This window comes from Lissotriton helveticus, chromosome 5_1 (assembly GCF_964261635.1).
Source record: "Lissotriton helveticus chromosome 5_1, aLisHel1.1, whole genome shotgun sequence".
Taxonomy (NCBI): Eukaryota; Metazoa; Chordata; class Amphibia; order Caudata; family Salamandridae; genus Lissotriton; species Lissotriton helveticus.
The window spans coordinates 883,480,047-883,503,901 of NC_136065.1; the positions used below are offsets into that span (position 1 = coordinate 883,480,047).

The 23,855-nt window shown below is 45.4% G+C and overlaps 1 protein-coding gene across 2 annotated transcripts in view; it reads right to left on the reverse strand.

Annotated features, from left to right (window-relative positions):
- The window catches only part of NRG3 (neuregulin 3), a 1,733,439-nt gene that overhangs the window by 125,603 nt on the left and 1,583,981 nt on the right, over nucleotides 1–23,855 (reverse strand). For both annotated transcript variants that reach the window (XM_078641127.1, XM_078641126.1), the window contains one exon: nucleotides 10,718–10,844. In XM_078641127.1, coding sequence (XP_078497253.1) covers nucleotides 10,718–10,844 — 127 coding nt within the window. The remainder of the gene's footprint in view (nucleotides 1–10,717; nucleotides 10,845–23,855) is intronic.

Genomic DNA, 23,855 nt, shown 5'->3' on the forward strand with positions numbered 1-23,855 from the left:
TGAATGTTATCCTGTACTCCAATGGGAGCCACTGTAGGGAGGCCAAGGCACTTTTCACGGAGGAGTTTTTGGTTATCTTGGAAATGGTCTATGCTGCAGCATTTTGGGCCACCTGGAGTCGCTTGATGACTGACATTGGGGAACCCATATACAAGGAGTTGCCATAGTCCAGGTGGGAAAGAATGAGTTCCTGGACTACAATTCTCATGGCTTGTGAGGGAAGTAAGTCTAAGAATTTCTGTAAAGTTCTTAGCATGGTAAAGCAGAATGTGGTCAGTCTATTGGTTTGGGCTTACGGAACTCTCCAACCACATACCCAGACATTTTGTGGGAGAGGAAGAAAGAGGAGAGGGTCCTAGACAGTTCAACCATCTTAATGTTGAATGTGGGTTGAGATTATTTCCCACCATCATCAACTCGATTTTATCTCCATTTGATTTTAAGGAGCAGTTCGCCATCCATCGTGTCACTTTCTCCAGGCAAGGAGCTAACTCAGTAGTACTCAAAGAATGGCCTGTGCGACGCTAGCAGCCCAGCAGACCTTCCTTTGTGGCCAGCAGACCTCCCTCTGGGACCCGTGGTTGCAGCAAAGAAAGTGCTCAAGGTCCATTGTTTGGGTAATCCTGCTAGCCTAGCAGCTTCATTTTGTCACTCTGGGCTTTGCTTCTAAAGTTAGTTCACCTTGTTGTATGAGCAAGACTGCCCTGCTCATAGAACAAGCTGAACTGACTCTAGAAACAAAGCCCAGAATTGGAAAATCTGCAAAACAATGTTGCAAAGGCATGTTTGTGCTTGTCTGGTTATGAGCTTTGTTTAAACAGCCAGTTCAGCGTGTACTTTCAGCAAGGTATCCCTGCTTTTAGGCAAACCTGGTCCTATGTGAAAGCTTAGCTGAGAGGGCAGTGGAGTGGCAAGGAATCTGTCTGTAATCATGACTACAATGCGGATGGGACAGTGGGAGTGGGTATGAGGGCCAGGTGGGCAGTTAAAATTAACAAAATATCCTGTATCTATTTTTGGTCTAATTACCTCCAGGTAACAGTATGTAAACTGTGCAAAAAAGATTTAAAAGAAATAATTTTCTAGAAATATTTGGAAACAGTGTGGGATTTCTCCCATCCTTATAATCACCCACTCTACTCCATCTCCTTGGAAATGCCACGGTATATATGCAGCCCTTGGGCACATACCAAGCTGTACGTTTTGGCCCCTGAAAAAATGTTTGTGAGTATCAACAAGCTAATTGAGGCTGAGATCCTCTCTTGGTTGCAAGAGAGACCACTGATTGGTTGTCGTCAGCGTAAGAAATCAGCGACACACCAAATTCCTTAACAATGGCTGTTAGTGGTGATACATATATGTTAAAAAGTGTGGAGCTTAATGAGGATGCTTGTGGAACCCCAGAGTTCAAAGGAACAATCTCTGAGAAGCAGGGAGGTTCCTAAAACTGAAAGGACCTTTCTTTAAAAAAAAAAGAGAGCCAGTTGAGTGCATCCTTTCTTAATTCTATTTCCTTAAACGTGGGCGCTATGGTCTTGTGATCGACCGTGTCAAATGCCAGAGTCAGGTTAAGGAGAATAATAGCCAGAGATCCTCCTTTGTCCAGTAACATCTTTGCGGCCTCAGTTACAGCAAGTATTGTGAATTCCATGCTATGTTTTGGGCGGAGCCCATTGTGAATGGGGTCAAGGAGGAGGTTGTCTTCTAGAAACAGTGAGAGATGCTGATTGATGTGGTTTTCTAGAACTTTCCCTACGACCGGTAGCAGTGATATGGGTTAGTAGATCCCTGGGCATGTTGGATCAAGGTTAGTTTTTTTTTTCCCAACGGCTTGACCACTGAGTGTTTCCACTCTCTCTGAGCTATTCCTGTAGCTATTGACAAATTGAGAACATCTAAAAGACTAGGGAAAATTTCCTGTTCCCCTTGTAGAAGAATACAGGATGGCGATGGGTCCAGAGGAAAACCTGTTTTAAGTTCCCAAATTGCACTGGTAGTGCTTATTTCAATAGGAAAAATCAGAGAGACAGGGCATCTCCCTAGGCCCAGTGTGTGCCGCTGTTATGTTGGTTACTGGTACCTTTGTTTTTTGTGGTTCATGGTAAATTCATTATAAATTCCTGACACTTTATCTTGGAAGTGTTCTGCCAATTTATTTTACTGGTCTAAAGACTGATGAGTTTAGAGGTTTCTGCATTAGGAGTAGTCAGGGATTTTACAATCTGAAATAACTCCCTGGGGGCATTGGCTGCTTTGACCATCGAGGTTTCATACTTTAATGCCTGCTCCCTTTTGATTTCCTGATGGTATTGTCTAAAAATTAATTTCATGGTGAGCTCCTCTTAACCCTGTTACTCATCTTTTTAACTCTTAACCATTGAAACGCCTAATTATGTTCCCAAATCCGTAGTTGACAGTGTGTGACTACCAGCTGTTATCGCCCAACCATTTGTTGAGGACAAGGCCCAACCTATAATTACTGTCCAGCAGGCACTGTTTTTTTGCCAGAAATTTTACTTACTCTGCTAGTTCGGTGGCCAATGTTGTTAGTTGGACAATTGCTGGGTTTAAGCCAAAGCTTAACTTCCCTGCATGGGGCCAATTTATCGATCTGTCTCTGCCAGGAAACATGGGCAACTGTGCATGTACACAGAAGCGAGTTCAAGAGTTTTTGTGCCCCTGCAATTAAGTCCTTAGCAGGGAGCCCATCGGGTGGGTTGCTTGTCTGGGTGAACACCACATTTTTCTGTTCTGTAGTATACCTTCAAACAAGATCGTCGGATATCCAAGGGCTAATTTTCTCCTTCTCTAAGGCCACTTCTCTGTTGTTAATTAACATTAGGGTTTTGGTAATAAGCAAGAATCACCTTAGCTCCACCTGTTGGATGAGATGTTGGTCCTCCACTCTGAGTCTATTCATGTTATTGTGGCAGGTGACTTAAATTTCACATATGAACCCAATGGTATAACTCATGACTTGTGCCATGATGAGGACTTAGTGTGGGGAATCCCTGAACTAATTTCTCCAGTAAAAAGAACTTTACAAGGGCTGTTCTCCAAGTGGCAGACTTCCCTCTAGTTCATGGGTTGTAAGCTTGCATTGGTTGCACACATGTTGACGCTATCCCTGTTCTGTTGCCATGTTTAGAAGAGGGTTATATGTAACCTTTCTTGATGATATCTTTTAGACACTAAACTATGGAGACTGATGGATGATATGAAAGGGTCTGAGATGGAAGAGAGCGACCACCACCCCCCTGTGTTAACTATGAAGTAGTTGGTCTCCCACCTTTCACCCTCTTTTTTTCAGCTGATTGATCAACAATTGAAGGTCATGAATAATCATAGGAATGTGAGGCGGGAGTCGGTGTGTTCTTCTCCAAAGGTACTTTTAGATATGTACTCTGTTGTTTCAAACATGGAGTTTATGTCTGAGAAATGGATGAACAACTAATTTTTTGTGGCCAAGCCCTCCAAATTTTTTTATGGCCTCAAAAAATATTTTTCTCAAAAAATTCACAAGAGCTCCTGTAAGGTGTCCCACGAATCGGTGGTTTACACAGCATTGCAGAAAGGCTAAGAGAAATCTCCTTAGAGCAATCAAGGCAGGAGTTAGCCAGCAGATAAAGGCATGAAGAACACTATAGCAGCTCGAAGTAAGGCAAGCCAAAGCAGCAAGCAAGTGTAATAAATGGTCTGACGTTTTAGATGCCTCTTCTAATAACGACCTAAATAAATGTTGGCGATTAATAAGCCTAAGTGATGGGTATTTATGGAAGTTAGCTGAGATGCCCATTTTTCCCTGTGAGTGGGTCACTGTCAGACTTGGCATTTGGGGCGTGATGTTCCCTCTTTCTTTTGCTTCTGACCTCCTAATCTTTGACTGTGTACAGCATTTAGTTTATGATGGTTTTAGGACTCTTGCACTGTACCACTACTGACCAGTGCCAAAGTGCAAGTGTTCCATGTGTAAATTGCATTGGTGATTGGTTTATTCATGATTGGCATATTTGATTTAATAGTAAGTCCCTAGTAGAGTGCACCAGGTGTGCCCGAGGCCTGTAAACCAAATGCTACTAGTGGGTCTGCAGCACTGATAGTGCCACCCACATGAGTAACCCTGCAAACATGTCTCAGACCTGCCACTGCAGTGCCTGTATGTGCAGTTTGGAAATGCCATTTCGACCTGGGCCAGTGCCCCCACTTGCCAGGCCCGAACCTTTCCTTTTACTTCTAGTAAGTTCCCTTAAGGTAGGCCCAAGACAGCCCCATTGGCAGGGTGTTGTGTATTTAAAAGGCAGGACAAGTACTGGTGTGTTTTAAATGTCCTAATAGTGAACTGCTGCTAATTTATTTTTTCACTATCTCTCCCATAGGGTAACATGGGTATTGCCTTGAATTATCTTTTAGGTGTCATTTCCCGTTGAGAACTAATAGAGATTTGAAGTTTGAAGTCACTGAACTTACAATTTAAAAGTACATTTTTTGGTGAAGAGTCTGAAGAACTGAAGCAGAAAATCTTTGCATCGACTCCCAGCATCTGTTTTTACCGACACATCACTACAAACTTCGATGCATTACTGCTGCCAGCACCAGAGCATGGTTTCAGATTGGTGCATCGACCACAGCTTTCACCACAGGCCCCAGCTTTCCATCGCAGCATGTCAGAACAACCTCTGCAGCCTGATTTTCAAGCACCGCATCACTGAAGTCTATGACACACTGCTCCAACTCTGACACAGTGCCTGCTACATCATTGTGGAATCAGCGCAGCCCGTCTGGATTTCGACGCATCGTCCCTGGGCACCAATTTCTTCATTGATGTTGCACCCCAGTAAGGAACCAAGGCCCCATGCCTGGAGATCAGTTTAATACATCTCCTTCCAGTAAGGAAATAACGCATCACCTCCCCTGCGCAGAAGTAAGGAACTGATGCATCACCTCCCCTGGCAGTAAGGAACCGACACATCACTTTGCTTTTCCGATGCCTTACCTCCCCTGCACCTGTTTCATCTTCGAATTTTGATGATGCATCCAAGGTACTTTGTGCTTAAAGAAATGCATCCATTAATTTCTATAGTTTTAACGTATTTCACCTTTGAAAAGTGATATTTTTACTTGTGTATGTTGGAATTTTGTCATTTTGGTCTTTTTTTATTCAGAGGAATATTGGCTATTTTTCTAAACTGGTGTGTACTCCTTTTGTAGTGTTTTCACTGTATTACTGTATATGTACAAATGCTTTACACATTGTCTCTGACATAATGCTGACTGCTTGTGCAAGCTACCAAGGGAGTGAGCAAGGGTTATCATAACTGTATGACTCCCTTACCCTGACCAGAGTGACAGTCCCTACTTGGACATGGTGCAAACCACTTCTAACTAGAGCCCCCATTTTTTAACAGTCACCCATTCTGAGAATCTTTAATCCTGCCCGTGTGAATCTGACTTGGTGTCCCCCGTACCAAGGGAGCTACTGTACTGACATTGCCTCCTACTCCCTTTGTTTCTACCTTAGTGAACACTGCTCATGCTGTAGCATCGATTAAGTGAGGGAAAGCTCCTGGACTACACAAGATCCCAGCTGACTTTTTAAAATCGGACCCTGAAAATGGATCCTCTACATTAATACTATCACTAAAGCAATTGAAGAAGGGACAGTGTTGCCCACTACTTGGAAATGGCAGAGATTGTCCCCGTCTTCAAAAAGGGAAGCCCTAGCACCCAAACTTACTACTGCCCAAGTAGCCTTTTGGAAAACCTGCAAAGGTTTTTCTGCTAACAAGTCATTGAGAGACTTTTGGATTAGATCAATGAAAACCATATCCTGTCTGATCTCCAGGCAGAATTTAGATCTCAGACCAGTTAGACTGACCAGGTCTTCCACTTCCTTTTGGTTAAGTGGAAGGCTTTAGACATTGGAGGGGGAGAACATTTTGTAACATTTATTAATCTTCTTGCTGCTTTCAACCTGGTACCTAGGAAGACATTATAGGAGGTCCTTTCTGATATGGGGAATCCCCTGTAATATGCCCGTCATTATCATGCACCTCCAAAAGCAGAATTGTGCTAGTGTTCGATGTGGCACGAAAGGAGAACTAACCCAGCCACATTTTGTTGACAAAGATGTGCATCAGGCTGTGTTTTGGCTCCTACTATCATCCTCCTTTATATCAACAATTATATCACGTTTTTGACTAATTGTGTTAGTGACTCCCCCACTCTTGCAGGACAGAAAGTTACAGCTCATTTCTTTGCCTATGATACCCTTTTATTGGCTAAAACGCGGGTGGATCTCCAAAATCTCGTTAACAAATTGAATCTGTTTTGTTCACAGCACATTCTTGAAATTAACAAAGCAGATGATTCATTCAGGAAGAAAAGGGTGATGAGCACTGTAAACCTGGGAACAGAAGTACTGGAAAAGTCATGGACTTTGACTATTTGGGGATCCATCTGGCGGATTCTGGCTCTTGGACCCAGCAGATCCTCAAAAGCTCACATCTGTTAAATCATAGAGTAGAGGCAATCCTCAGGTTTGATAAAAAAGGCCTCATGGTTCCTGACTCTTCCTGCAATGGAGATCTACAAGACCCAAGCAAAGGGTGTGGCACTACATGATGCTGAATTATGGGAATCTTGCCATACGGGTATTTTGGATACTGGTGAAATTCACAATATTAGAGCCGCTACTGGTCTAGGACGGGGGACACCTCTGGGACCTTTAACATTGGACCTTGATCTTATTCTTAACCCTGTGTCTGAGCTGGTTGCCGTACTGGGTGCGTATTTTGGCCACTGAAGAACTACGGGGCATATCATCAACACCCGGCGATAATTATCGCTAAGCACACTTAGTGCTAGGATAATTATCGCCGGGTATCGCTTGTTTTTATCGCGGAGATAGCGCTCTACCAGCGACGCTTATCTCCAGAGCGATAAAAACAACAGAGTTTGTTGCCAAATGTGCAATTATCGCTGGGATTCCAGAGATAATCGCACAACGTTTGGTGCTACGTTGCTGATAGGGAACGGCATACTTAACCATGATATCCACCTTACATTGGATATCATGGCTAAGTCAAACTAAAATCAGGCGTAAGGAAAGTAGCGATAACAGTGGTTAGTGCTACTTTTCTTATTGCTATGCTTGTTAGTGTGCCCATTGATAATTGGAGAAATGTCGGTTAGCGACATTTCTCCAGTTATTTTGGCAAGGAACGGCCACTTTGCATCTCATTAGAAATGCAAAGGGAGGCGTAGTGAAAAAGGGTGCTAACATGCAATTTTGCATGTTAGCACCCTGTTGTTGATAGGGCGATAGTTTTATCTCCGTTTTTTGTCTTTTAAAGCCGTAAAAGCGGAGATAAAGCCCTTGCTGATATGCCCCTTAGCCCCTATAGAGAGGGCATCATTGATATGATTAAACTACAATGTTCCAGGATGATCAAGGAGCTGACCTATGTTAAAAAAAACTTGATATGAGTTAGACCTAGCTGATGTCTGAGAAGACCCATGATCTATCCTGGCCGAAGCGGGTGCAGTGGATAAATCTAAATATTGGGAGCAAACTGCTGCTATTAAACAAAATTGTCTAGCCATGCAGGGAACTTTGCTAGATGTTTACTGCACAAATACATGCCTAGTGCAGCGGAATTTCTAAATTACATCCATCCTGTGCATGCTCATTCTTTGTTCTGGCAGTTAAGGGATGGGACTCTCCCAATTGCTGCTTACACTTCATCCTGGGACTTTGCAAAGTCTGGGTCCACTCAGTGTCAATTATGTAGGCTTTTTACAAAACTGAGCAACATTTATTGTTTTTTTGTCCAAAATATGCCAAACCCAGAGCTAGGTGGATTGTTCCCCTATGTCGACTTTGGGTCGAATTATCCAAATATCTGCCTTCAGGATCTGTAAAAGTGATTCTTCGACTGTGACTGGGGTGGCTGTATCCAAATAACTCACTTCAGCCAGGCTTATTAGTCACTGTCGGTTATCTAGGCTTTAAAGCTATTGAGTGAATTTTGTCCACTTGTCTAGGTCTTTTAGGAATCTTTTTGTGTTTGTATTCATGCAATGTTGAAATTATTGTATGTTATTTATTTATTTTGATTAACTGTGATTGGTTTTAATGATGTATATTTGCAGCTTGTTTTATGTTTTGGTGGTGAAACACATATTTTCGATCTGTCAATAAACTTATGAATTTATGGTTCCAGTGCATTCTAATTGTGATGACTATAGAAGAAGGTAAACATTTGAGTAAGAATTTGATTAAAGGATAACCCCTGATTAAAAGTAATATATTACCATCAAATGGCAGCCCAGTACTGATATATTGTGTGCTATCCTCAGACTCATTCATTCATTTCAGTTACAAGAGTTCCATAAATGACAAAATGGTGGCACATGTCTATTGCGATGGGGGAGGAACACCAAGTTCACGATGTGGCATTATGAGTCAAAAAAGCAAATGTACACTTTGTGACCCATACTGAAATCACCAAGGAAAGAAGGCTTGGAAAGAGCATCCCTCTCTCCTTTCCAATTAGGCAAGGACTTTATGGATGGTTTGAGACCACAATTATAGTCACAAATCATTGGTCAGATACTGTCCCGTGAAAGCAGCTGATGTGAATTTAAGAAATGAAAGTGATACCATGGAATAGTAGCTTGTATTGTAAAATAATGCTGAGATAAAAAAAAAGTTTGGTACACAGGCGTTGTACACTAGGCCCACAATGTCATTTTCCCTCAGAACTCATACAGAGTGATTCATATCATGAGCTGCATGTTATCTGTTTAACAAGGGATGGTCAAATCGCATAACAAGCATGGTAAATTGCCTCATCATCACTCCCGTATGAAGAAATGGGAGCCTATGTGTAGACAAGGTTATTAACTAATGTCTTTGCCTTGTAATAGCACGAAAGAGACAAAGGAGTCGCTAGACTAAATATCTAAAAGTCTGCCCTTTAGAGGAGCCTGTCCTTTCTGAGCTTGAACCTTCGTCTTCTAAGAGAGTGTTCATAGAATATGACAGAAAACCCCAGCTGTGTTCTGCTCTATCCACCAATATTTTATGCTGTCAAACACAGGAATTCATTCTCCCTGCACTATCTCCTAAAGATTGGCATATCAAGCTGAAATAACACAAGGTACTCTCAATGTAGCTTGATTTCCACCTTCGCAGAAACAACAAAGAAAGTGAAGCTGAAGCGACTGCTTTTTTGCTCTTGCAGGTGGAAGTAGGAGTTGGGGGGAAAATAATCCCCCACAATCCTCCACATCACCTATTTATCTTCTGCAGTCAAATCAGAGTCTTCACTTCCGCTATGGTTCTACTTAGGCTTTGTTTCGTAGTTTGGTGAAACTCAGAGGTATTTCCGCACCCAGTGAATCCCTGTCAACGGGGTTAACAAATTTACTAGCTGAAATAAATACCTCTTATAACTGGTTTGCCAAAGGGAAAATGAGCAATTACATGCAGAAAACAGATGCATTCCTCACCAATTTCCAGGTGTATCTTAGTCTTTCTTCTCATTTTCTCCATTATATTTTTGCAGGTTCGACCTGCTAAAATTTGTAAGGTGTAATTTCAGGACTGTTGTGTTCACTACACAATTCAGATTCAAATTTTTGCATAGACTTACAGGCATCTGAATTCCCATCCCCACTCGGAGTATGGGCCTTCACGGAGGAAGTGCAAAAACTCATGCTGGTGGACTGTAAGGAAGTTAGAGGCACAAGGAAATTATAGGTTACCATTTTAGGAATGCTACAAGTGCCACAGGTGAATCATGATCATACATCAGACAGTAAAGGCAAAAGATGGCCATCTGTTCTCTACAATACTATTTCATCTATTTTGTTTTCTGAGCTTTTATCCTAATGTTGCTCTTTGGTAGGTGTCTGCTCTAGATTTTCTGTCTGTCCCTCCATCCGTCTGTCTATTTGTCTCTCTATCTTCTATCTATGAATGTTAGTTTATCTATCTATCTATCTATCTATCTATCTATCTATCTATCTATCTATCTATCTATCTATCTATCTATCTATCTATCTATCTATCTATCTACCCATCTTCATTTGTTTGACTCTTTTTCACAGAGTTTCCAGTTTATTTTTATATCTACTGAATTTTCCCAGCCTACCTCTTGTTTTATCTGTCCATCCATCTCCCTACATTCAGGCAACATTGCGATTGTTCATATTACTGCCCAGTGTTTGCTATTATCCTTCACTGTTAGTACAGTTTGAGTCTTTTGGGGCACAGTTTCATGGCCGTTGGTGTATCATGTTGAAAAAGTACATGCAAGTTGGGCCTTCTTCACAAAGATAAAGATGGAAAAAGTCTAACTTTACGACTTTCGTTATTCACAAGGGGCATTTACCACTCATAAGGGCCCTTTGTGAATACCGAAAGTCGAACTTTACCAATTTCAGTATTCACAAAAGGAATTTATAAGTAGTAAATGCCCTTTGTAAATACCAAAAGTCGTAAAGTTAGACTTTCATCTCACTTTACCTTTGTGAATCGGGCCCTTTGTCTTCAAGAACGTTTGTACTTTTGAGTAATGCGCTACAAAAATAAATAAGCACATGTTTTTGAAGAAAAATATCACAATAGGAATATAAAAGAAACAGTTTTTACGGATTTTTTTGTACCCTCTGTATTTGTGCACGGTTGCTTTTCAGGGCATACAACACTCACCTTTTGTAGTTGGACCCTGCTTTGTGCCATCACATCAGCTTTTGCTAGCACACTCGAGGCATGCAAGCAGTAGTTTTTCCCAATTCGGGTCTCCTTCATCTGCTCCTGGATCTTTTTTGTTTGTTTCCTGCAAGCAAAGAATACAGTTGTTAACTCGATTCATTTTATGCACTTGTGCGTCATATAAATCCGAAGTGTCACAGGTCAGGGTCAGGGCAGTGCGACTGGTGCAGCCACACTGGGTGCTGAACTGGAAGGGGGGCCACTTACCTCAGGTGGGGTGCTATGTTGAGCAATAAGGTATGATTTAAAAGCACCTCCTGCAGAGTTCCTTGTGTGTGATTATTGTTCATGCTAGAGAGAGAGAGTGGAGCTTTGCCTGGTGGCACTTTTGACTCACCATTAATTAGAACAGAGAGTCAATATGTCTGCTGCAAAGAACATATCAGTATTTTATGTGGATAGCTAAGTGAAATAGTAAAGCCACAATTTACCAGCGAGATGAGAGGCACTTTTGCCTGAATGGTTGGGAGGGAATTCAAGGAGGAGTTCATGGGGGGAGGGGGCGCCAAAAAGGATTTCTGCACTGAGCACCAGCAGGGCTAAAGCTGGCCCTGTTCTAGGTATACCAGAGGGGCAGTGTAGCTCCGCCGCTGAGGTGGAGGAGCATCACCCCACTGCCTTTAGCAGTGAAAAGGAAGGGAAAATAAAATAATAATAACTGGACGTTATTATCATTTTATTTGTTCCTGCGTGTTTGGGGGGCGGGACACTATGCTTTTAGAGCAGGGGAAGGAGTGGTGACACTCTGTAAAGTGCACATGAATATTTGACTGGCTCTGCATGTACTCCATGCAGTCGGCATTACAGCCTGCATGGAGAACATGCCCAGGCCCCCATTCCCCATCTGAGCACCGAACCACGGCGCTCAGACCAATCACAATGCGCAATGCCAGGGGAGCCTGCTGCTTCCTCTTCCAACTGGAGGGAGGGACGACGACGAGGGATGACGTGGCGGCGCAAAGAGGTACGTTTTCTTTTTTCTTTCTATCTTTACCTACCCCCCATCCACCCCTCCACCCCCAATCTATGCAGCCGCTACTGCAGAGGGGTCCAAGAGAGGTACTGATAATCATCTAATTCTCCAATGGAACCAAGGCTGGATCAATGCTTCAATTTGATACTAAGCACTGGCAATTTAAATTAGTTCAATTTAGATTAATTGTAAGTGTTGGAAGTGGGGGTCCTTATCCCTCAGCGCTGCCACCAAATGCTGGAGACGGGAGTCCCTGTCCCACACCGCTGTTGACAGGTGCGAGTTCTGAACCCCTCATTTCAATGTTAGGCTAAGTAAGGACACTGTCTGAGATAGCCCTGCTCACCCCCTAAGTAGCTTGGCATGAGCAGCCAGGCTTATCTCCAAGGTACAAGTGTACAGTATGTGCAACCACACTCACAGCAACCCAATGATGTCACCATAAATAGACTCCACAAGAGTTTTTACAAAACGGGTATAATCTTTATATAAGAAGATATACGATATGACCACACAATACAAAACCAACATATAATAGTGAGTAGTATTCCTTCCGGTGGACTGGTAGGTTCTTATCCCAGCCTCCACTTCTTACCAACAGTTAAGCTTACTTCTAACCGTTTCCACAATGTTATGCAGGTCGTATTGCTAGAATCACACACGTTGCAAAAGAAATACTGCAATGCTTAACGATATACTCCTGTACTGTGCAATAGAGTAACAGTGCCATACGTAGCACGACAGTCCTGTACTTTGCAATAGAAGGAATAATGCAATGCGTATCACTATCAGCATGCCCTGTGCAAGGAAGAAATAAAGCCCCCAACCTGGATCAATGATGACACAAAAGTAGCGCTTCCCACTCCGGCTCCAGTATTGCACCACCTTGGGCCAGCACGGGCCTCAATCTGAGCCAAAGCAACAGGCTGGCTCAGCTGACAGAAGCGAGAGGCCAAGAGAGTGTCCCTGCGGGCCTGCATACCACCCCAGGTGGTGATCCAGGTTATCTGGGGGAGGCGCAACCCCACTTTCCTCTCTTCCTTCAGCAACTTGGGCCTTGATACAGAACTCTGTGAATGGGCACGGCGAGCTCAGGCCGGCGGCTCAGCTCCTCCACGGGCTGCTGGTCCGGGCCGCTATTGTTTCACTCCAAGGGCCCAATGACCTGGCCCTCCTTCCGTGCGTCTCAGTGGAAGCCGCGACCCACACTCAGCACTGTGTTGACTTACTTCGATTTCCGTGCACATGCTACCCAGGCACTTCTTACACCAGCACCTCTGGTTGCACCTCGACATGCACTCTGCGCATCAGAGACTCGACTTTTCTCTCTTCTCTGGTGAACACGATGACCAGGCACTCTTCAACAAAGCCTCGGCTTGCACCTCGTCATGCACCCTTCACATCCAAGTCTCACCTCTTCTCCCGGTGCACATGATGGCCAGGTGCTCTTCCCCAACACCTTGGCTGCACCACGACACGCACCCTGCACGTCCGAGACTCTCTTCTTCGCTTGGAGCACACAACGACCAGGCGCTCCTCACCTACGCCTTGGCTTGCACTGTGACATACACCCTGCGTGTCCAAGACTCACTTCATTGCTTGGAGCACACAACGACCAGGCGCTCTTCACCAGTGCCTTGGCTTGCACCACTTGCAAACACAACAGTGATGGACAGAATGTGGATCAATGTCACACATTCACCCCAGTCAAAAGATCTGGGCCCAAATCCATCGTTTTTCCACTCCACACCACCCTGGGTTAGACAATGGCGATATGCAAATCAGCGCTGACCCTGTGCCCCATGGGAACAGTCCAGTCCGAACTACAAAAGCCATGTCCTTCCCAGAACGGAAACAAGCATCCGAGGACCGGCCCGGTTTCGAGGTAACACCTCTCATCAGCCCGGCTAGCTTGACTCCAGTGGTGTGGAGTGCCTGGAACTCACGTCTGAGCATCCCCAGTACACTTAGAGCGGTAATTGCAAACACAACAGTGATGGACAGAATGTGGATTAATGTCACACATTCACCCCAGTCAAAAGATCTTGCACCACAACACGCACCCCGGGTGTCTGAGTCTCCTCTTTTCTTCCGGTGCACGCAACGACCAGGCACTCCTCACCGATGCCTTGGCTAGCGCCACAACACGCACCCTGCATGTCTGTGTCTCCTCTCTTCTCCCCGTGCACACAACGACCAGGTGCTCCTCCCCAACACCTTGGCGTGCACCACGACACGCACCCTGCGCGTCCGAGACTCAGTTTACTCCGGTATGCCCACGATCACAAGGCACGACTTCTGAGGGTCTCAAGCTGCAAAAGCAGGCGCACACCATGTTGCTTTGGACTTCTCCGGAAACTTTTCTGTTCCTGTGTTTGTAAACAGGGAGCCAGCTCACCTCAGGCCCTTGGGGTTCAGGACACAGCACAAAGAACAGTCCTGTTCAAGAAGGGACACACACCACCCACTGCAATGTCCCTTCAGTCTCTTCCCTAGTAAAAGCTACAAACTGCAGGCCAGCCCCAGATCACGAAGTAAGGGTCAGTCCTATCCAGCAGTCTATTCAGCAACTTCTTCCTTGGCAGAGGTTCTTCTTGACCACGAAAGAGGTCAAAACCTTTGCAGACTCAACCAATCCATTTCACCATTCACTCCGGATCTCTGACCGACCCTTGCCCTCACCACATCTTCAACAAGGCCGACGATGTCATCGCACCCCACCTGCGGGACATCATCAACACCTCCTTCAACACCGCTACCTTCCCGGAAAGCTGGAAGCACGCCGAACTCAGCGCTCTACTAAAGAAGCCATCAGCCGACCCCACCGACCTCAAGAACTACCGCCCCATCTCGCTGCTCCCGTTCCCTGCAAAAGTCATCGAGAAGACCGTCAACAAGCAGCTGGCCACCTTCCTCGAGACGAACGGATCCCTCGACCTCTCGCAGTCTGGCTTCCGGGCCAACCACAGCACCGAGACCGCCCTGATCGCAGCCACCGATGACATCCGAGCCCTGCTTGACAACGGAGAAACAGCAGCCCTCATCCTCCTAGACCTCTCCGCGGCCTTCGACACTGTCTGCCACCGTACACTAGTACAGCGACTCAGCAACGTCGGAATCCAGGAGAAGGCACTGGAGTGGATCATCTCCTTCCTCGCCGGAAGGACACAGAGAGTCTGCCTCCCCCGTTCAGATCTGAAGCCACCGAAGTCATCTGCGGCGTTCCTCAGGGCTCCTCGCTCAGTCCAACCCTCTTCAACATCTACATGAGCCCCCTCGCAGACATCGCACGCCAGCACAACCTCAACATCATCTCCTACGCCGACGACACCCAGCTGATCCTCTCCCTCACCAACGACCTTGCCACCGCCAGAGCCAACCTTCACGAAGGGATGAAAGAGGTAGCCGAATGGATGAAGAACAGCCGCCTGAAACTGAACTCGGACAAAACAGAAGTCCTCATCCTGGGATCCTCACCCTCCGCCTGGGACGACTCCTGGTGGCCCCCCGCCCTAGGCAACGCACCCAAACCAACAGACCACGCACGCAACCTGGGCTTCATCCTAGACTCCTCCCTCTCCATGACCAGACAAGTCAACGCCGTCTCCTCGTCGTGCTTCAACATCCTGCGCATGCTACGTAAGATCTTCCGGTGGATCCCCACCGAGACCAGGAAGACGGTCACCCAGGCCCTCGTCACCAGCCGTCTGGACTACGGCAACTCCCTCTACGCCGGAACCACCGCCAAACTCCAGAAGAGACTCCAGCGGATCCAGAACGCCTCAGCACGACTCATCCTGGACATCCCCCGTCGCAGCCACATCTCCGGACACCTGAGAGACCTGCACTGGCTCCCGGTCAACAAGAGAATCACCTTCCGTCTCCTCACCCACGCACACAAAGCCCTACACAACCAAGGCCCAGGATACCTCAACAGCCGCCTCAACTTCTACGCCCCCAAACGCCAGCTTCGATCGACCGGCCACGCCCTCGCCGCCGTCCCCCGCATCCGAAGAGCCACCACAGGGGGACGGTCCTTCTCCTACCTCGCCGCCAAAACATGGAACTCCCTCCCGACCCACCTCCGCCTGACCCAGGACCACCTCGCCTTCAGGAAGCAACTCAAGACCTGGCTGTTCGAGCAGTAGCAGACCCCCTCCCCTAGCGCCTTGAGACCCTCTGGGTGAGTAGTGCGCTATATAAATGCCTTGATTGATTGATTGATTGACCATTCAAAACTACACCTAATTCTAGGGTCTTCAGTTCTCTTAGTTCTACCCCTTCATGTCTTTGAAGTTCTTTGTGCTCAGATGTCCCAGAACCCTCCCTAAATCAGTTATTGGTGTCTCCCTCCCAGTATCATCTTTCTCCCTTTGATACTGGGGGTTTGGATCCTTAATCGCTGAGCAGGAGTTGGGTCAATTGGTTTATAGCACCAGCCCAGGCCTTTTCACCTCCCGGGATTCTCCTCCCCCTACTCTCCAGATGCAGGGCAGCCTGGTGCCAGCTAAATCCCTCCCTGGGTCAAGACCGCTCGCAGCTCCTCTCACCTCTCAGATCCAGACAGTCAATCCACATTTAGTAGAGACACACAGAAATGCTTAAAGCACAAAACTCAGCCACTTTCTAAAACTGTGGTTTCTGAACACACAGTGACAAAACCACTTTCACAGAAGGATGTGTTATGACACTATGAGTTCATACATACTAAACTTCACCTCTACGTTTTAAACTTATAGGAAACTAGGCTAACAAACACAACACCCAGCCTCCCCCATTCTGTCCGATAGGCAGGATGGTCTTTCAGCAGTGAAAAAGAAAATGGAGTGTTTTTTATTGCCAGAACATAACACACACCTTAGTATATGTCCCGCCTTTTACTTGCACTGCACCCTGCCCATGGGTTACCCACTTGCCTATTTCTGCACACCTCTCCCTCTTTCTGTACGCCTCTTGCTACACCTCTGTTGCTTCTTTCTGCACCCTCCTTGCCTCTTTCTCTACCCCTCTTCCGTCTTTATGCATGTCTCTTCCCTCTTTCTGCAGCTCTCTTGCCTTTTTCTGTACCTCTCTTGCCTCTTTTTGCAGTTCTCTTGCCTCTTCCTGCAGCTCTGTTACTTCTTTCTGCACTTCTCTTCCCTCTTTATGCAGCTCTCTTGTCTCTTTCTGCACCTCTCTTGTCTCTTTTTGCACCTCTCTTGCCTCTTTCTGCATTACATTTGCCTCTTTCTGCACTTTTCTTCTTTTTTTCTGCACCTTCCTTGTTTCTTTCTGCAACTCTCTTGTCTGTTTCATCACTTCTCTTGCTTCTTTCTGCACCTCTGTTGCCTCTTTCAGCATCCATCTTGCTTCTTTCTGTACCCCTCTTCCCTCTTTCTGCAGGTCTCTTGCCTCTTTCTGCACCCCGTCCCCTCTTTCTGCACTTCTCTTGCCTGTTTCTGTACCTCTTGTGCCTCCTTCTGTACTTTTCTTGCCTCTTTCTGCACCTCTGTTGATTCTTTCGGCACTTCTCTTGCCTCTTTCTGCACCCCTCTTGCCTCTTTCTGTACCTCTGTTGCTTCTTTCTATATTTCTCTTGCTTCTTTCTACACCTCTCTTGCTTCTTTCTGCATACCTCTTGCCTCATTCTGCACCCCTCTTCCCTCTTTGTACGCCTCTCTTGCCTCTTTCTGTACCTCTGTTACATCTTTCTGGAATTTGCTTGCTTTTTTCTGCACTCCTCTTGCTTCTTTCTGCACCTCCATTGGTTCTTTCTGCACACCTCTTGCTTCTTTGAGCACCTCTTCTGCAAAATTCTGCACCCCTATTGCCTCTTTCTGCACCCGCTTCCCTCTTTCTGCAGCTCTCTTGCCTCTGTATCCACCCTGCTCCATCTTTCTGCACCTTGTTTGCCTGTTTGTGCAACTTTCTTCCCTCATTTTCTGCAATTCTCTTGCCTCCTTCTACAATTCTGTTGCTTCTTTGTGGACTTATCTTGCCTCTGCCTGTACCCCTCTTGCTTCTTTTTGCACCCCTGTTGCTTCTTTCTATACCCCGTGCCTCTTTATGCACCCCTCTTCCCTCTTTCTGTACCAGCTTCTCTCTTTCAGAACCTTGCCTCTTTCTGTATTTCTCTTGCCTCTTTCTGCACCGTGTTGCCTCTTTCTGCACTTGTCTTCCCGCACATCTCTTGTCTCTTTGTGCACCTCTCTTGTCTCTTCGTGCACCTCTCTTGCCTTTTTCTGCGCTTCTGTTGTCTCTTTCTGCACATCTGTTGCTTCTTTCTGCACACCTCTTGCCTCTTTATGCACCCTCTTCCCTCTTTCTGTAGCTCTCTTGCCTCTGTCTCCACCCTGCTCCATCTTTCTGCACCTTGTTTGCCTGTTTGTGCAACTTTCTTCCCTCTTTTTCTGCAATTCTCTTGCCTCCTTCTACAATTATGTTGCTTCTTTGTGGACTTATCTTGCCTCTGCCTGTACCCCTCTTGCTTCTTTTTGCACCCCTGTTGCTTCTTTCTATACCCCCTGCCTCTTTATGCACCCCTCTTCCCTCTTTCTGTACCCGCTTCTCTCTTTCAGAACCTTGCCTCTTTCTGTATTTCTCTTGCCTCTTACTGCACCCGTGTTGCCTCTTTCTGCACTTGTCTTCCCTCTTTGTGCACATCTCTTGTCTCTTTGTGCACCTCTCTTGTCTCTTCGTGCACCTCTCTTGCCTTTTTCTGCGCTTCTGTTGTCTCTTTCTGCACATCTGTTGCTTCTTTCTGCACACCTCTTGCCTCTTTATGCACCCCTCTTCACTCTTTCAGCACCTCTTTCGCCTCTTTCTGCACCCCTGTTCCCTCTTTCTGCACCTCTCTTGCCTCTTTCTGTCCTTCTCTTGACTCATTCTGCACCTCTGTTGCTTCTTTCTGCACTTCTTTTCCTTCTTTCTGCACCTCTCTTGCTTATTTCTGCACCCCTCTTATGTCTTTCTGCACCCATTTCTATCTTTTTGTACCTCTTTTGCCTCTTCCTGCACCTCTGTTGCCTCTTTATACAGTTCACTTGCCTCTTTCTGCACATCTGTTGCTTATTTCTGAACTTCTCTTGCCACTTTCAGCACCCCTCTTTCCTCTGTCTGCATCTCTGTTGTTCTTTCTGCAGTTCTCTTGTCTCTTTCAGCACTTCTCTTGCTTCATTCTGCGCTTCTCTTGCTTCTTTACGCACTTCACTTCTTTCTGTACGTCTCCTGCCTCTCTATGCACTTCTATTTCCTCTTGCTGCACCTATGTTGGTTCTTTCTGTACTTCTCTTGCCTCTTCCTACACCCTTCTTGCCTCTTTTTACACCTCTGTTGCTTCTTTCTACACTTTTCTTGCTTCTTTCCGCACCTCTCTTGCTTCTTTCTGTACCCCTCATGCATCTTTCTGCCCCTCTCTTCCCTCTTTCTGCACCTCTTTTGCCTTGTTCTGAACCTCTCTTGTCTCTTTCTGCACCTCTGTTGGTTATTTCTGCACTCCTCTTGCTTCTTTCAGCACCTCTTGTGAAAGATTGCACACCCCTATAGCATCTTTCTGCATCTCTCTTTCTGCAGCTCTCTTGCCTCTGTCGCCACACCTGCTCTATTTTTCTGTACCTTGTTTGCCTGTTCGTGCAACTTTCTTGCCTCTTTCTGCCTACATCTGCACCTCTGTTGCTTCTTTGTGCACTTCTCTTGCCTCTATCTGCACTCCTCTGGCTCCTTCCTGCACCACTTTTGCTTCTATCTGCACACCTGTTGCCTCTTTCTGCACTCGTCTTCCCTCTTTCTGCACACCTCTTGTCTCTTTGTGCACCGCTCATGTCTCTTTGTGCACCTCTCTTGCCTATTTCTCCACTTCTGTTGTCTCTTTCTGCACCTCTGTTGCTTCTTCTGCACTTTTCTTACCACTTTCTGCACCTCTATTGCTTTTCTCAGCAGCCATTGTGCCTCTTTCTGTACTACTGTTGCTTCTTTTTGCATTTCTCTTGCTTCTTTCTGCACCTCTTTTGCCTATTTCTGTACCCCTCTTGCCTCTTTATGCACACCCTGTTCCTTCTTTCTTCACCTCTCTTGCCTCTTTCTGCACCCCTCTAGCATCATTCTGCACCTCTGTTTCTTCTTTCTGCACTTCTCTTGCTTCTTTCTGCACCTCTCTTGTTTATTTCTGCACCCCACTTGCATCTTTCTGCCCCCATCTTCTCTTTCTGCACCTCTTTTGCCTAGTTCTGCACCTCTGTTGCTATTACTACAGTTTCCAATGTTCTTGCCTCTTTCTGCACCTCTGTGGCTTCTTTCTGCACTTCTCTTGCCTCTTTCAGCACACCTCTTGCCTCTGTTTGCACCTCTCTTGCTTCTTTCAGTACCTCCCTTGCCTGTTTCTGCACCTCGCTTGCCTTTTTCTGCAACTCTGTTGGTTATTTCTGCACTTGTCTTGCCTCTTTCTGCATCTCTCTTGCTTCTTTCTGCACCCCTCTGGCGTCTTTCTGCACCCCTCTTCCCTCTTTGTGCACCTCTCTTGCCTCCTTCTGCACCTCCCTTGCCTCTTTCTACAGTTCTCTTGCCTCTTTCTGCACCTCTGTTGCTTCTTTCTGCACTTCTCATGCCTCTTTCAGCACCCCTGTTGCCTCTTTCTGTACTTCTCTGGCTTCTTTCTGCATTTCTCTTGCTTCTTTCTGCACTTCTCTTCCCTCTTTCTGCACTTCTATTTCCTCTTTCTACATTTCTGTTGCTTCTTTCTGGATTTCTCTTGCCTCTTTCTACATTTCTGTTGCTTATTTCTGGATTTCTCTTGCCTCTTGATTGATTCCGTCAGTCATGCACACTGTCCCACACTCTTCTGAACATACTCTTCCTTCACCATGCACACATGGTGCACCTTTCATTTCTGACTCAGATGCAAGTGAAAGTTCCAGGATAATGAAGGCCAGACTGGGTAAACTTTAGCTGCTGACATAATTATTGACAAATGCAAAAACAACGGTTGATGGACAGAATGCAGAACAATGTCATATATTCACCCCAGTACAGAGATCTGGGCCTAAATCCATCGTTTTTTTGCACTCCACACCACCCCAGTTCAGACAAATGCAAATCAGCCTTGACCCTGTGCCTCATGGGAACAGACCAGCCCGAACTGCCAAGCCATGTCTTTCCGGGACCGGAATCAAGCATCCTAGGACCGGTTTCTGGCTTTCAGCCGTCTTCAGCCAGGATAGCTTGACTCCAGTGGTGTGGAGAGCATGGGACTCACGTCTGAGCATACCCATCCCACTCGGGGTGACAAATGCAAAAACAACAGTTGATGGACAGAATGCAGAACAATGTCATACATTCACCCCAGTACAGAGATCTGGGTCCAAATCCATCGTTTTTTGCACTCCACACCAGCATTTCCCATTACTAGACTAAGTCTGGTCCCGTTCTAAAATGGCGGTACCTCTCAGCGCTGATACACACGTCAGACGTTTATCACGTGGGTACGTATACGCCTATCGAGTGGAATAAAGACGGGTTCTGGTTACGGGTAGACATTGAGGCTGATGAAACGCGGCATGCTCGGTGCCCTATCGGTAAGGAGAGGTGGTAGTGTGCGGCTGTGGAGAAGATGAGTCGCATCGAATTCTGTAGGATCCCTTGATTGATTTATTATTGAGGGGGTACACTCTGTGTAATGAGTACTCGGACATGATGGGGGTCCGGTCAAGAGTGATACAATAACAGTGAGAGTCAGTTTCAGCATATACCTATAGTGGAGACATTTTTAAAGGAAGAGGGGTCATAACGTACTAAATAACCTGTAATAAGAACTCCGGTGAAGTAGGAATACTCAATAGAAGAGGCAGTAATGATGGTTGCTCTATCTCTTGCAGTGAAAAATACCGAAGGGAAAGAGAAGCGACTTACATTGGGAGTCTCGAATAAACCCTGAAAAGGGCCCGCCCTCTCGGCCTGGTACGAGTCAGTTGGGCTGATTGAGGGTAACTATTATAGAGTTATGTGCATTTGGATTTACCCACACCTAATTAGGTGTTTTTAAGAAGGCAGGGTGACTATCATGTGTTTTGTATGTTTTATAGTTGTGAAGACTACATTTGTCCGATGCAGTGGCAGGAATTTGTGATGCCCTGAAGAAATTGTCTAAAACTTTGAAATGGCAATGAAACATGTCGGCAGTAAGTAGAGTATGGTGGGATAATTAGGAGCCATACCTACTTTTTTAGAGTCCATAACCAAAACGAAAGAGACAGAATAAAGCTAAAGATCCGTGTTGTTTGTGGTTTTATATGTTGTTTTGACACCGTATTTGTTATTTTTGGTTTTTCTACACTGCATTCTTATCACAAATACACTGTTTGTTTTTGGACACATTTTCTTTAGAGCTTGATGGTGCCAATGATGAGAACAGGGTAATCCTGGTGAGTACCTACCAGGTTCCCGTTGGTGGTTCGCCCGTGAGGTGCCATCTCGCTCACACACTTTTTTCTTTATTTCAGTTTTACACATGGGTGTGTGTAGTGTGTCTCACAACGTCTGTTTAAAGGGATTGGGCTATTTTTAACGTGGCACAATATAGGTGTATCTCCTACCCCATTAATCAAAATAGGGGAGTTAGTTGGAATGGTTTTCCAACACAAGATACACTATTAAAATAATCATTTGTTAGGTGCCAATTTGGTCCAGGTCATTTTTGTGGAAAGCAAGAGTTATGCAGTAACAAAAAGTGCTTTATTTCAAACTCAAACATCAATGTACATCAATGGGCTGATGACCCATACCATGAAACTCTCTGAGTCTAAACAATGCTGTATTATTTTTACATCCTGTTTTTGGTTTACCCGTATCAAATGTATTTGCCTTACAGGCAGTGGTGTGAGGCTGGGTAAGGGTTGGAAATTTGGTGGCTCAAACGGTTATCTTTCAATTCATCATGTTTGTGAAGCTTGAAATTCAGAAGGGCAAGTCTGGAAGCTGTAGCAAAATAGATATCTACGAGTCTAGTTTTCTCTTTTTGGGCAGCATTCATGCCTAGTCCTTCTCTCCAGGTTAAAAAAACTTTGAGGTTGGTTGGTTTCCTTTGTGTCGAAAAGTGTCCAACACTTTCATAAAGGTATAGTTTTGCATAGGGCAATGGGTCAAAAGCAAATATTCCAATTTCAACTAGTTCTTGGGCTTCTGCAGCAGCTCTAGCAACTTCAGTCAGCAGGACTACTTTTGCTCATCAGACTAAATTGAGACTCTTCTTATTGGTTGTGCTTCCGAAATGACCAGCTTTGGCTCACTTGCTTGCCTTTATCCAGGTTGGCGCAGCGCTTTTGCCTCCACAAACCAATGCCTCCCCATCTCAGGAGAGATGTTCAACCAGCAAGCAGACTCCCTTTGACAAGACCTGGTTCCATTTGTCTTTATTGATCAGCAAGAAGTTATCTTTTAAGTCTTTCTGTTCGTAGAGATTCAGGATTAAACCAGAGAAAAATCATGCCAGAATCTTCTTCAGGGTATGGGAATCCTTCTAGAAGGCAGTAAAGAAAGTGTATTTGCCTTGGTTATAGCCCCTTTTGACAACAAGATGTAGCATGGATACCTGCAGTGACTTCCTGAGACCCATGGTATTCTAATCCTTTGGAGATTAATATTTGGCCACTTTGCTCCTCAAAACATGAGGGTTTAAGTGGGGCCATTACTAAGGTGCAGGGTAGTCTGGTAAGGATAAAGGACTAGTGTCAACTCTGATTATATTTCAGGAAGTCAATATAAAAACTTGTATGTGAGGTCAAGGTGTGCAGATAATCAAAATACAATGTTCATTTTGAGTTTGTCTTTGGGATATTTTTCTATCAACGGTCAATTTGTCACAATTTAATATGCAGGTTGCAGCAGCCTGTGCACTACATATGCTTTTAGGTGCCTTTTTATTTTTTAAATGCAGTAGAAAAACATGTCTCCTTTAGGCCTCGAACTCGGATTTAGACTGCATTCTACTGTGCAGCATTTGTGCACACTTGCATCTAATTTCTCTAATTTCAAATAAGCAAAGATAACCACATTTCATTTCTGTTACACAGAGGCCTACATCCAGTTACTTTAAATGGACGGCTTGAAGCCCATGTTATCCTTTTTTAACCT